General features: G+C 55.6%; 1 protein-coding gene across 2 annotated transcripts in view; it reads left to right on the forward strand.

Annotated features, from left to right (window-relative positions):
- The window catches only part of AJAP1 (adherens junctions associated protein 1), a 104393-nt gene continuing 92669 nt past the window's right edge, over window positions 1108–12831 (forward strand). Inside the window, exon 1 of one of the 2 annotated variants that reach the window (XR_002344861.1) lies at window positions 1108–1309. Coding sequence is in view for 1 of the 2 variants with exons in the window: in XM_021095233.1 (XP_020950892.1) it covers window positions 1281–1309 (29 nt within the window). In the remaining variant the exon portion in view is untranslated. The remainder of the gene's footprint in view (window positions 1310–12831) is intronic. The other variant, XM_021095233.1, reaches the window with a different exon arrangement.

Raw genomic sequence — 12831 nt, forward strand, 5'->3', positions numbered from 1 at the left:
CCCCCGCGCCCCCCGCGCGCCTCCTCGAGATCGCCCTGCCCCCAAACAGCTCTGTGGGGGCACCGGGCGCACCGGTAACCGGGTCAGAACCTCGAACCGCTTCGCATGCCATCCGGTTACCGTGGTAACACCATCCGGCGGCGCCGGGCAATCCAATCGGAGCCCGCGGCCTCTCCAGAGCCTTTCCCAAGGTGGGGACCGGGACGAGGCCCGGGCTGGGGAAGAGGAGGCTAGGGCCCCGCCCGCGGGGTCTCCGGGGCCAGGCACACCCCCCGCGGCGAGGCGGGCCACCGCGCGGCGGGGCGGCGAAAGGTGGCCTGGGCCGGGCCGGGGGCTCGGGCTCCAGTTCGAGGGGCGGGGAAGCGGGTGACGTGAGCCAGGCGGAGCGGGCGGAGTTGGGACCCGCTCGAGGAGGCGGGGGCGAGCGCGCGGAGAGGCAGACGCGCGGAGGGAGGCGGCGGAGAGGTGCGGGCGGCTCTGCGGCGGGCGCGGTGGGCGCGGGCGGCGGGGCCCCGGGATCCCCGCGCGCCTCCTCGGCGCGGCGCCGCCGCCGCGCGTCCCCACGCCCCGCGCTCCACGGCTCCCTCGCCCCGCGCGCCTCCCGTGGCCGCCTCCTGCCGGCCTCCGGCGCCGCGGCCGTCTGCGGAGAGAGCGCTCAGACGGAGCCCCCGGCCAACTTGAGCGGCGCCGAGCGGCAGCGGAGTCCCAGGCAGAGCCCCCGGGCCCGGCGGCGCGCAGGGGGCGACCCACGTCGGCCAGCGTCGCCGCCGCCCGCACTCCCGGACCCCGCCGCCCCCTCGGCGCGAGGCTCCGGACGGAGCAAGAGCCGCGCCGCGAGACACGCACCGTGCGGCGGCGCCGCCCGCCTCCCTCCTCGCCGCCCCGGAGGGCGAAGCCGCCGCTCCCCGGACCCTCGCCGCGCAGCCGCGGCGCCAGAGCGCGCCCCTCCCGGGCCGGCAGCGGGCGCCCCCGCCTCGCCGTCGCCTTCGCCGGGTCGCCCCCGGAGGGGGCCGCGAGCCCCGTGCCCGGGCCGGAGGATGTGCGCCCCCGCGGGCCGCCCCGCTTGAACCATGCGCCCCAACGGCGGCGGCGCGCCGGCCGGCATGGAGCCCCGCGCGGCCGTGCTCTGACTCGCTCTGCGCCCCGCGGCCGGCGGGCGGCGGGCGGCGGCGGACCGAGAGCCGGAGACCGGCGCCGCGGGACGGAAGCGAGCGGGCGCGGGCACCGCGCAGATGGCCGGGGCGAGCGAGATCTGAGGCTCGGCTCCCCGAAACGTGACCATGTGGATTCAACAGCTTTTAGGACTCAGGTGAGCGACCCCGCCGGCGCTGGGGTGCGTGTGGGCGCGGGGGTGCGTGGGTTCTGCACGGGGCTGTAGCTGCGCTTTCCTTGGTGTTGCGAATGAAGGGACCCCCTCCCTGCTCCGCGCGAGCGGCCAGCAGGTGCCGGGGAAGCCGGGTCAGAGCACGGATCCGGAGCTCGGAGTCCGGCGGCCCCACAGGGAGCGACCGGCTCTCCCGGGCTCTGAGTCCCGGCAGGAGCGCCTACCCCAGCTCCCAGGCACTGGGGCCGGCCGGGCGCGCCCGCGGCTCCCGGTGCCAGCAGCGCAGTGTCCTGGCTGGTCGCCCCGGCGCGCCTCCTTCCCGGGGCCCGGGCGAGGCGCGGGCCGTTGGGCGCGGAGGGCCGTGGACCTAGGGCGGGGGCTGGGGCTGCTGGGGGAAGCCGGGGCTCTGGACTCCCGGCGAGAGCTTGGCAGGCGGAGTTGGAGGAAACCAAAGCCTAATAAGCACGCCGCTCGCTTTCCCCTTCCTCGGGGCGCCGGGCTGAACAGGGGCCTCCTGGGCTCCCAGCTGCCTGTCCAGCTGTTTGCCGGTGACCTCTGGGCCCGACGGGCGCGCACAGCTGGCGGGCAGCTGGGGCGGGAGCTGCTGGGGTTCCGGAGGAGCACGGGTGGGCACCCCTTCCCCCCGACAGGCGAACACCCTCGGGAGCGCCCCGGGGCTGCTCTGTGTCTCGGACGCCGGGGCCGGATGGAACGGGGTTTCAATCTCGGAGCCCCTGGTGGGAGTAACCGGGAAGACCCTTTTCAGCAAACTTTGCCCGCCTGCTGTGGCGTTCGGGTTTCAGCCCCTGCCTCGAGAGGCCTGGGACCCAGCTGGGCTCACTTGTCCCCTTGGCGGGGCAGGCTGCCACCGAGCCGTCGCCCTCCTGCCGCGGGGGCTCCGCGGGGCTGGTGCTTTTGGGTCCCAGGTTGCATCCGAGAGCGGGGAGGACACTGGCGGAGGCAGAGAGAGCAGCGTGCGGTTCTCGAGTTTGTCCACTGGGATGCACTGCGCTCCCGCGTTGGGGAGAAATGGGCCGGCCGTCGCCGGAGGCCGCTGCCTGAGCCGCCCCCACCGCCTCGGAGAAAAGCTGGGGGGAGCAGCCGAAGGGAAAATGAAGTGCGTCTTGATTTTGAGCGACTGGAAGAGGATGGAGCACGCACGCCAAGCGTTTTCTAGCTACCTTTGACTTAGGAGCCGATTCCCCACTCCCGGGATAAAGACCTTTTAAAACATCTAGCGAGAAACTGTCAAATGTTATGACTGGCCTTTTTCTGGAAAGTGGCGTTCCTCGCTTTGGCGGGCCGGGTCTTCTTCACCGGCATGGGCTTTAAAAGGTTAATCCTGTAGAGGATTTGCCTCGGATATTGGCTTGGCCTGAATCGGTGTCCTTGGCTTGGGCTAGATAAGGTTTAGGCTCAGGCATTCGGGGACGCAGACTAAATGGGGCGGGGGCCTCTCTGCCCAGAGACCCCTCCTGGGGCTCCACGACAGACATCTGCCTCCTGGTCTCAGGTAGACCCCAGGCCCTTTGGAAAGATCGGGGGTGGGGGGGGTTCCTCGCTGGAGGTGGGGGTGCACCTTCAACTCCCAGACGCCTCCTGAGCTTCTGTCTGGCACCACTTTCCAGACTGACTGTGGGCAACTTATTTGAACCGACATCTTTTTTTTTTTTTTAATTACTAACTTGCTACATGGAAAGCTGAGTACCTTCTGATAAAGGAAAAGGAGAGTCCATATTCTGGCAAAAAAAACCCTCTGCTGGTTCAAAATTCACCAAAGCAGTTCTTCTAAAGCTTCCCCACATGAGATCTGCTTGGGGTTTTGCTTTAGGAAGTAGTCCTGTGGGTGATTTTGAAGTTTGACCTTTTGGGTCTCCCCCCGCCCCCCGCTTCAGTGTTAGCACAAGAGATTTTCTGTAAATGTGCCTCTGAGGGTGGGCTGTCACTTCTTTGAGAGGCTGACAGGAGGGAACTCTGTCATGTCTGAGAGCTGTCCCCTAGCCAGGAGAAGGGGCCGTGTTTAGAAGGTCTGTGCTTTTTGCGTCTCACCAGACCCGGAGTGACAGTCACTGGAGGCTGGGATGTCTTGCCTGAACCCTGGGAGTGGGCTTTGTCCTTGAGAGACAGCCTGTCATCTCTGCTTCCAAGCTCCTCTGTGGCTCCCGGGCGAGCACTGGGCATCCTGCTGCCGGGCTGCACGCCTGGTTAGATCAGGCAGACCCAGGACCCTGGGCCCAGGTGACAGAAGGCAGCTCTGGGTGCGACCTGCGTGAGGGCTCTTGGCTCTGGCTTTGGAGGCCAAGTCTGGGCTTGCATTTTTGCTTCTGCGTCGGAGAGGAGCTGTGCGTGGAGCCTTTTTTTCAGAGGAGGAGGAGGAGGAACAGATTGAGTCTTTTGGAGCTGTTTTTATGCCTTTTTGGTGGTAGTTGTAGCAAAGCTCCAAAGATCCGTCTCATCAGCATCGCTGAAGGCTGCTCTCGGAGGTGGCCCGGAGCGTGGCCAGCTGCGTGCAGAGCTCACAGAACGAGATCCGAGATCCCAGAGCAGCTTGGGGGGGAGGCTTACTCAGCAGGCAGCGCGGACTCTGGAGTTCAATCGCCTGCTCGTGAGTGGCCGCCGAGGCCACAGCCCTCCACATCACAGTTTTGTCAGGGATCGGGCCCGCGAGACACTTGCCAGATGTCCCCAGGGGCACTGTGGCTAGTCTATGCTGCGCTCCTCCTAGGCCGTGCCTCTCGTGGTCCCTCTGCCTGTTCCCCCAGCCTGAGGTTCTGTGCCTCTGCTGTTCCAGAGGCCCACGGTGTGTATGTCCTGGGAGTGGGTCCATAACAACCTAGCGGAACTCTCTTCTTTCATGGGGTGCGTCACTGCTGCCCAGGCCCTCGCCCGGCACCCTGTACCATGTTTGGGGCCCCCTGCATGGTCCCTGAGGACTGGCTGCCCCATCCCCACCCTCCAGCAGCTGCTCTGTCCGCAGACCCGGCCCTCCTGGCCCGTCCTGGCTCGCACTCACCTCCAGCTGCTGCTACCAAATTGCTGGCCCCTGGGTTCCTGGATGTCACTGGCCTTGAGACTCATCAGGGACAATATTGCTGGAATAAATCACCCTCTGAGGAAGCCGCTCACATCTTTCCTACCACACGGGTGGCTCCCCCTCCCCTCCTGCCTACCCCCACCCCCATCCAGGGGATCCACTGTCCAAGCTGGGGGGTGGGGGATGGGATCTTCCCAGGCTGTCCCTTCTGTTGATGTATTTCAGTCGCGGCTTCCTTTTCCTCTGTGCGTTGGAGAGGCTCAGCGAGGAGTGGGGAGCAGAGCAAGGCAGCTCACAGCTGAGACAGCTCCGCACCTCCCTGAGACGTCTGTCTACTGGTCCCTGGAGAGAGAGCAGCTTCCCCTGCGCAGCTGGCATCCTCCAGGCCGGGGTCGCTCAGATGGCAGTGGGAACGGTGACAGCCCATCCTGGTCCTGCCCTTGGTGTTCCCAGCACATGGCCCCCAGTGCCATCGTAGTGGTTGGCAGCTGCAGGCTGGGCGTGCTCCCTGAGTCCTTCATTCTGTAGCTTTTTTTTGGGGGGGGGAAGCACAGGGTGCCTGGAGCTGGTGGGTCAAAGCCACACCCCGGTCATGGTGAAGTGGGCAGAGTCCAAACCCCGACCCAGCTGCCCACCACCGAGCCTGCCAGAGCCCGGGGGCTCCTGCCCGGGGTTACGTAAGAGTCATCTGCTTTCCATACGTAGTTGCCAAGTTTTCTTCAAAGGGCTACAACTCAGTAGAGACCAAATTGATGTAGAGATTAGCTTGGAAAGCCAAATATATCCTTGATCTAGATTTTCATGTTTGAAGTCTGGCTCGAGAGGGTTTCTCCTGCCCGCTGCTGATCAGACAGGAGGGGCGGTGGGAGGAGGGCTTGCTGAACCTGGAGAAGGCAGACCCCGCGGCCCCCGACTTGGTCCCGGAGACCCCCTTCCAGGAATTCAGAGGAGCCGGTAAGCCAGGAAGCCGTGCTGTGGGGAGTGCCAGTTACATAACTCAGATTAGCTCCCAGTTAATAGAAAGCCAGAGACTGCAGTGTGCCTGTGTCAGAGCTCGGGGGGCCCTTGGCTGGGGGGCCTCAGCTCCCCTGGTCAGGCCTGGGTGGGATCTGGCTGCCTGGAGGGGGCTGGCTGTCCCAGGCCCCCTGTGGGGGGCAGCGTTCTATACCCAGCAATGAACCTGGCACAGTCGGGTGCTTCTTCAGGGCCAGGACCAGAGCCTACCCCGGAGCACACAGGATCGTCCCCTGCTGCTGCAGGTGGGTCGGGGAGGGACACGGGGCTGCCCCCCTTGTCTCCCTGCAGCCTCTGGACCCACGGAGTTGATGGGGATGCTCCAGCAGGTGCAGGAAGTGGCCAGATGGAGAGCAGGGCTTCTCTGTTTGGAAAGGGCCCTGGAAATGATGAGGAGGCCAGACACCCAGTGTTTGTCTTCACAGTTGGGAAACATCTCCACCATGACCCAGAGAGAACCTGGGGCAGGGAGGCAGTGGGAACAGTGGCATCCATCCTTCTTTTGGCCCCGGCCCAGTGACCGGGGCATCAAGGTGTCAGTGCTGGCAAAGGATGGGATGCTGATGCTGGACTGAGAGGGGCCTGCGGGGAAGGACCTGGGCTGGTGTGTGGCTTTCCATGCTGTGCGTGCACTCTGCGAGAGGCTGTCCCTTTTGTTCTTTCTCCCCTCCCACCCGTGGAAAGGTGGGTGGCAGCCGTGCCGGGTCCATCTGTGCTTCAGCCTTCTCCACCTGCTGTTCACGTGCTGGTTCTGTCCACTCACTGGGACTTGTGCCATGAGGTACGCTTCCTCCTGGGTGGCCAGCTGAGGAGGGCTGGTGTGCAGAGCCCGCTGCCTCTCTGCCCTCCGACCGTGTCCAGCCCTGAGTGGGCAGCTGCATAAAGCATGTGGCCACAGAGACCTCCCCAGCTGCCCTCCCTGGGGAGGTGGTGTCTGGGACTGTGTGTAACCCCAGGGGCTTCTGAAGAGGGCAGCAGTGCCAGGACTTTGTAACTGGCTGCGGAGACAAAGGGGACACTGGGACCCCCTCTGTTTGGGCTTCCTTCTTGGTGCTGTAGAGGAGCCCTGGTCCCGGGACCCTGGGCTGCTGAGGACAGGGATGGTCTCTTCCTTCATCACCTCTTGAGAAGAGTGCCACTGAGGAGCTGCTTGGGAGCTGTCTGTGAATGAGTAAATTTGTCTGCTTGGCACAGTGCCCTTGCTTTACAAGTCTTGCCTGTGGTTACCCGTCCCTGACTCCACACAGAGACTCAGGAAAGGAATGCTGGCTGTGGGTTGAGGCTCTGTCCTGCCCCGGATATAGATATAGCACTTCTTCAACCCCACTTACTGGGGCTCACTATTCCACCATTAGAGATTCATTCCTTTGGCTTGAGTTTATTTACAGTTGGAATGCAGACATGTTCAAGAAAAACTGTCCCACTCAGTGCTTTCAGTTGTCAGTTCGGTAGGAGTGAGAACATCCAGTTTTTAACTTTCTGAAAGGAAAGGTGGGTGGAGAAGGGACGAGAACACAAAGACAGGTGGCACAGGTCTGGGTAGGATAGAGGAAGTCAGGTACCATCAAGGAAGGACCAGGAAATATAGAGTTGCAGACTAGGGGCCAAAAGCAAGCTTAATGGCCTTGCAGTGGGGTGAGGTCTCCCCCTCCCCTAGGCTTTCTTGGGGCCCTGGGGCAGTTAATGTACCTCCTGGGACTAAGCAGAGGCAGGGCCAGTCCCCCTGAAAGAGAAGGTTCTGGTCAGTATATGAGCCCATGCGTGGGCAGGTGGAAGAGGCTGAGGAAAGTTAGTGACATGTACACTGCTTAAGACACTGCTGTCTTAAAGGTGAGCTCTGGAGTTTGCACTGTTTGTGGGTAAAATATGGGTGCATTTATAAAAGTTGAGGTATCATTTTCCTAAACACTGTGTTAGGTTCAGGTGTGTAATGTAATGACTCCAGACTTGCACATGTGTGGAGTGATCCACGCAGTAAGTCTAGTAACATCCGTCACCACACAGAGTTAGCGCTTTTTTTTTTCTGTGATAAGAACTATTAAAATTTCCTCTCTCAGCAACTTGCACATATGTGATGCTGGAAATGGATTGGGGGTTGCCAGAGCTGGGAGGTGGGGTGGGCGAAATGGGAGAAGGGAATCAGAGGTACAGATTCCAGCTCTAAAATCAGGAAGTTCCAGCCTCTCTGCTGTAGGTGTCTTTATAATGTAGAGACATGCCCCCATCTCTGCCTTCACTCATTGCCTTCACGCCTGCCATTCATTCCTCGGGTCCCGGGGGCCTGGGGGTGCCTGACGGTGAGCAGACGCTGGGCAGACCTAGAGATGAGTGGATATCTGTTCTCAGACTCCGCACTCCGACGATCCGGTGGGAATAAGCTGGGGCTGAAAATCCCCTTCTCAGAGTAGAACACTGTCCAGGAGAAAGAGAGCCTGGCCACACTGGTGTTTTGAACATTTCCAGGAGCTGCATTAAAAGAAGGGTCAGGTGACATCACCTTGGATGACACGTTTTTTTGCAGTGTATCATTTCAACGTGTAATCAGTGTAAAAGAGTATTCATGAGGACTCACTTCACGCTCCTGGCTTGCTCTCGTCTTGGAAATCAGGGGTGTGGTTTATTTTCACGGCGCAGCTCCCTCTGAACTGGCCACATCTGGGGGGCTCTGCAGGCCCGTGGGTCAGAGGCTGGCATATTGGACATTTTCCTCTGGAAATTCAGGAGTGAGGAAAGTGAATGTTTAGAGGCTGCTGCCTCCCAGCCAGTGTGTGACATTGGCACCACTGCTCCATTAGTAAGAGCTCTGAGGAGGGCCAGCCTGGCCAGCAGCCCTCGTAATTCAACACTGGACATTTGCTGATGCCAGCTCTGTGTGGGGTCCATGCCAGGGCTGAGGCAGAACAGTGGGCTGGGGCTGGGGAGCGGGGCAGTACTGCTGTCACCAGGGGCCCCCAGTTGGGAGAGGGAGCTGGGCCATGCAAGCAGGTCATTCTCAACTCCCGGGGCACTTCCCACACCAATAAGCTGTAACGAAGTGCTTTTGGGGATCTGAGGAAGGAATGGCAGAGCCACTTGTTTATAACAGGTGTCAGAAGCCAGGGGGCTCAGTTGATGGAAAAGACCAGCAAGCAAGGGAGCTTGCTGAACACAGAAGCCATGTCACCTGCTAGAAAGGAGAGCTGATCTCCTAGAGGGATGTACCCTCAATGTGCCCCAGAGCCAGTGCCCGGAATAAACACACCCTGGGGTGACAGACGTCTGGGTGGCCCCTTCTAGCCGCAGTAATGCACGTTCACTGGACCTGTTCTGAAGGCCGGGCCTCCGTCCTCTCCCCTGCCTCCAGCACCGTCACCAGTGCTGATGGTCCTTGGCTCATCAGGTCGGTGAGAGGAGGAGAGGTGGTGAATCCTAAGGCCTGGTTTTGTAGAATTAGGGGTGTGTGTGTGTGTGTGTGTGTGTGTGTGTGTGTGTGTGTGTGTGTGCGCGCGCACGCATGCATGCAGACTGGCTTTGTCTGTTGGGGAGTGTATGTGAGTGTGTGTTGGGGAGTTTAGGGGCCAGTGGGCATCAAAGCACTTATTATCAGGGGCTCCAACTCCAGGCAAAGAGACCAGGTTTTAAAGCACAACTCGTGCAGGAGGGACTTCATAGGACTGAGAGTGTGGATAAGGACATGTGGAAAGCACCACATCAGAATTTTGCTTCTGACAGATGAGCAGCTGATTCCAGGGGGCAGGTGGGCTGCCTGCCAGGGCTGCACAGGTGTTGCAAGGGATTTGGAGGCAATGACTTACCTTTATCATCCCCCTACCCTGTGTGCCTTCATGAAACACTGATGGGCAGCTAACCAAGGGCAAGGCTCAGTGCTGGGCATGGCTTCCAGGCAGTGGAGCATTACCTGTGCAAAGAGTGCACCTTGCTGAGGTGCCCCAGGTAATCATTTGTGGCCAACCTTCCTTGAGTATTAAAATAAAGACAACACCACAGTCAGGGCTCTCTGTCTCAGTTGAAGGGTAAGCTCTCTGAGCTCTGAGATAGCTCCCATTTTGACCTCATCTAAATCTTTCTGAATGTCCTGATGTAGTTGAGCAGGGCACAGGTTCTTTGTAAAACCCCCTAATTCGAACTTACAGGACTTCGGGGCAGCCAAATTGGAGATCAGGTACCTTCTTTTGCCCACATCCAATGGTGCAGCCTCTTCAAATTGACACACAGGTTCTGCCATCTGTTGTGAAGATGCTGGCGAAATAAGGGTGAGGAAGGACTAGTCATTGGTATCTCCAGGAGAGGAGTCTCAGGTCAGTACTGGCTGGGAGCCACAGTGTACCGGGCCCTGCAGGGAATTTTCCTGCCATCTCATGGAATCCTTGGTCCTGAAAAAGAATGTTTAGGTTGGAGGTAGAGCGCAGTGGGGAAGGTTTGGCATCAGGAAAGTGCTGCTAAAAAATTAATATTCTCAATTCCTTTTATGAAGCTGGTATTACCCTGATATCAAAGCCAAACAAAAATGGTATAAAAGAAGACTCTTAACCAATGAAGCTTGTGAAACTAGATCAAGAAAATCCTTAACAAAATATTAACAAATACATCAACTTAGCACCTTGTTAAAAGAAGTATATACCATGGCGAAGTGGGGTTTATTCCATGGATACAAGGATGGTTCAAGATGGGAAATCAGTCAGAGCAATTTATAATAAGAAAAGCCTAAAGGAGAAAAATCGTATGGTCCTAAGCATTTGAAAAATTCAACACCTTTCTATGATGATAACAGTGGGAAAAATAGGATTAGAGGGGCATTTCCTCAACTTGATGAAGATTATCCATAAAAACTACCAATAACTTCATACTTGATATCGAGGAATGATGCTTTCCCCCCTGTGATCAAGAATAGGACAAGGATGTCCACTATCACCACTCTTATTCAGCATAGTGTTGGAAGTTCTAGCCAGTGTGATACAGGAAGAAAGGGAAATAAAAACATACAGAAAGGAAGAAATAAAACTTTCTCTGTTTGCTGTTGGTATGCTTGCATAGAAAATCTCATGTAACCTGTTAAAAACATTCTAAAAGTAATAAGCGAATTCAGCAAGGTTACAGGATACAGGATAAATGTACAAAAATGAGTTCTATTTTATTAGCAGTGAACACATGACACTGAAATTTAAAACAAAATATCATCTATAGTTGCTCAAAAGATGAACCATTTTAGTATAACTCTCACAAAACATGTTATGCTGACAAGTTGGATGCTGAGCACTACACAATGTGATGGAAGAAATAAAAGGAGATCTAAGTAAATGGAGAGACATACCATGTTCATGGATGGGAAAAGCCAACATAGGAAGAATGTCATTCTCCTCAGCATGATATAGAGGTTTAACACCATTCTTATCAAAATCCCAGCAAAATGTTTGCACATATAGATAATTCTAACATTCATATGTACATGTAAAGGAATTAGAGGAACTGTTAACAGTTTTGAAAAAGAATAATAAAATGAGAGGAATCAGTCTTTCTGATGTATTATACAGCTACCATTATCAAGACTGTATAGAATCAGTGGAGATAAAGATACACAGGAGATAAATATGCACAGATCAAAGAAGCAACAGGGAACCCAGTGATAAACACCCATGAATATACACAGCTGAGATTTGACAGAGGAGCAAACTTAGTGGAGGAAAGATAGCCTTTTCAACAAATGGGAATAGAACAAAAGGGCATTCATAGCCACAAAAAAAGAGAGAGAGAGAGAAAATCCTCACCTTACACTAGGTTAACTCAAGATGAGTCAGAGAATTTAATGTAAAGTGTGCAAAAAAAAAAAACTTTTAGATAAAAGAGAATATCTTTAAGATATGGGGATTAGCAAAGAGTTCTTAGACTTGACACCCAAAGCAAAGTCCATAAAAGGGAAAAAACGGTTAAATTGGACCTCATCAACATCTAAAAATTTCCTCTGTGAAAGAGCCTTTCAGAGGATGAAAAGACAAGCTGCAGAGTGGGAGAGAATGTTTGCAAACTGCAATCTGACAAAGGACTAGTATCCACAATAGATGCACACATCTCTGAACTCACAAATGGAACAACTTAATTAGAAACAGGTAAAGCCATGATGGAACATTTCACCAAAGAGGGTAAATGGATGATAAAAAAACGTGGGGTGAGCTGTTCAGCATCATTGGCCACCGGGGAAATGCAACTAAAACTATGTTGAGACATCCCTATCCATCTACGAAAATGGCCACAATAAAAGATATTGGCACCCAGTGTTGGCAAGAATGTGGAGACACTGGATCCCTCATACACTGCTGGTAGGAAGGAAAGATGTTTTAGCTACTCCAGAAAGCACCCTGGCAGTTTCTTATGAAATAAGTCATGCAGCTGCCATAGAGTTCAGCATTGTGTTTTTGGGCATGTATGCTAAAGAAATGAAGACTTTTTCCCCCCACACCCTTGGCAGGTAGAAGTTCCTGGGCCAGGGATCAAGCCTCTACCACAGCTGTACCCAGAGCCACAGCAGTGACAAAGCCAGATCCTTAACCTGCTGAGCCATGAGGGAACTCCAGAAAGGAAGAGCTGTGCGCACATGAAAAGATATACATGAATGTTTATAGCAGCTTTTTTTGTAAATAAATCTCAAATGGGAAACGACCCATTGAATGGCTAAGACAAACTCTCATACCTTCACACCATTGAATAGTGTCCATCAGTAATAATGAGGATATGATTAGCATCCCCAACAGCCTGTGTGAATCTCCAGAGAATGATGCTGAGTGAAAAATGCCAACCTCAACTCTCATGCACTCTGTGATGGTTCCATAGCATTCTTGAAATGGCGGAGTTATAGAACCGGAAGACACAGTTGTGGTTGTCAGGGGTAAGAGAGAGGGCAGGGCATGGAAGGGAAGAGAATGGCCATAGTGACGACCTCAGAGACCCTTGTGGTGATGCAAAGTTTTCTGTCTTGATTGCATCTCAGTCAGCATCCTGCTTGTACCATTGTAGTGCAGTTGTAAGATGTTACCTCCGGGAAAACTGGGCAGGGGTGCACAGAATCTCTCTGTATTATGTCTTTTAACACTTGTGACTCTGCAGTTAACTCGAAATTGTTTTTTAAAAAGTTTCATTAAAAGAAAAACTAGTATTGTCTGCCTTGCTGTCAAAGATTAGTACCTGACCCTGTGTGTGTGTGTGTGCGTGTGTGTGTGTGTGCTATGTCTTAGGCACCATGCATTTAGATTTAATGGCACTCATGGGTAATGTGGAAATGGAAAAGGGGGTAAAGACATTACAAAATCTGCTCTATTGTGATTCTGCCCACACTTTTCAGCGTGCAAACTGTGGCAGCATATGCACCTGCATGCAGTGTTGCTAATGTTATGAGATCTATGACCAGCGACAGTAATGAATGACCTGGTGCATAATTATTGGATAAGAAGAGCTGTCCAGATCTTCA

This window comes from Sus scrofa, chromosome 6 (assembly GCF_000003025.6).
Source record: "Sus scrofa isolate TJ Tabasco breed Duroc chromosome 6, Sscrofa11.1, whole genome shotgun sequence".
NCBI lineage: Eukaryota > Metazoa > Chordata > Mammalia > Artiodactyla > Suidae > Sus > Sus scrofa.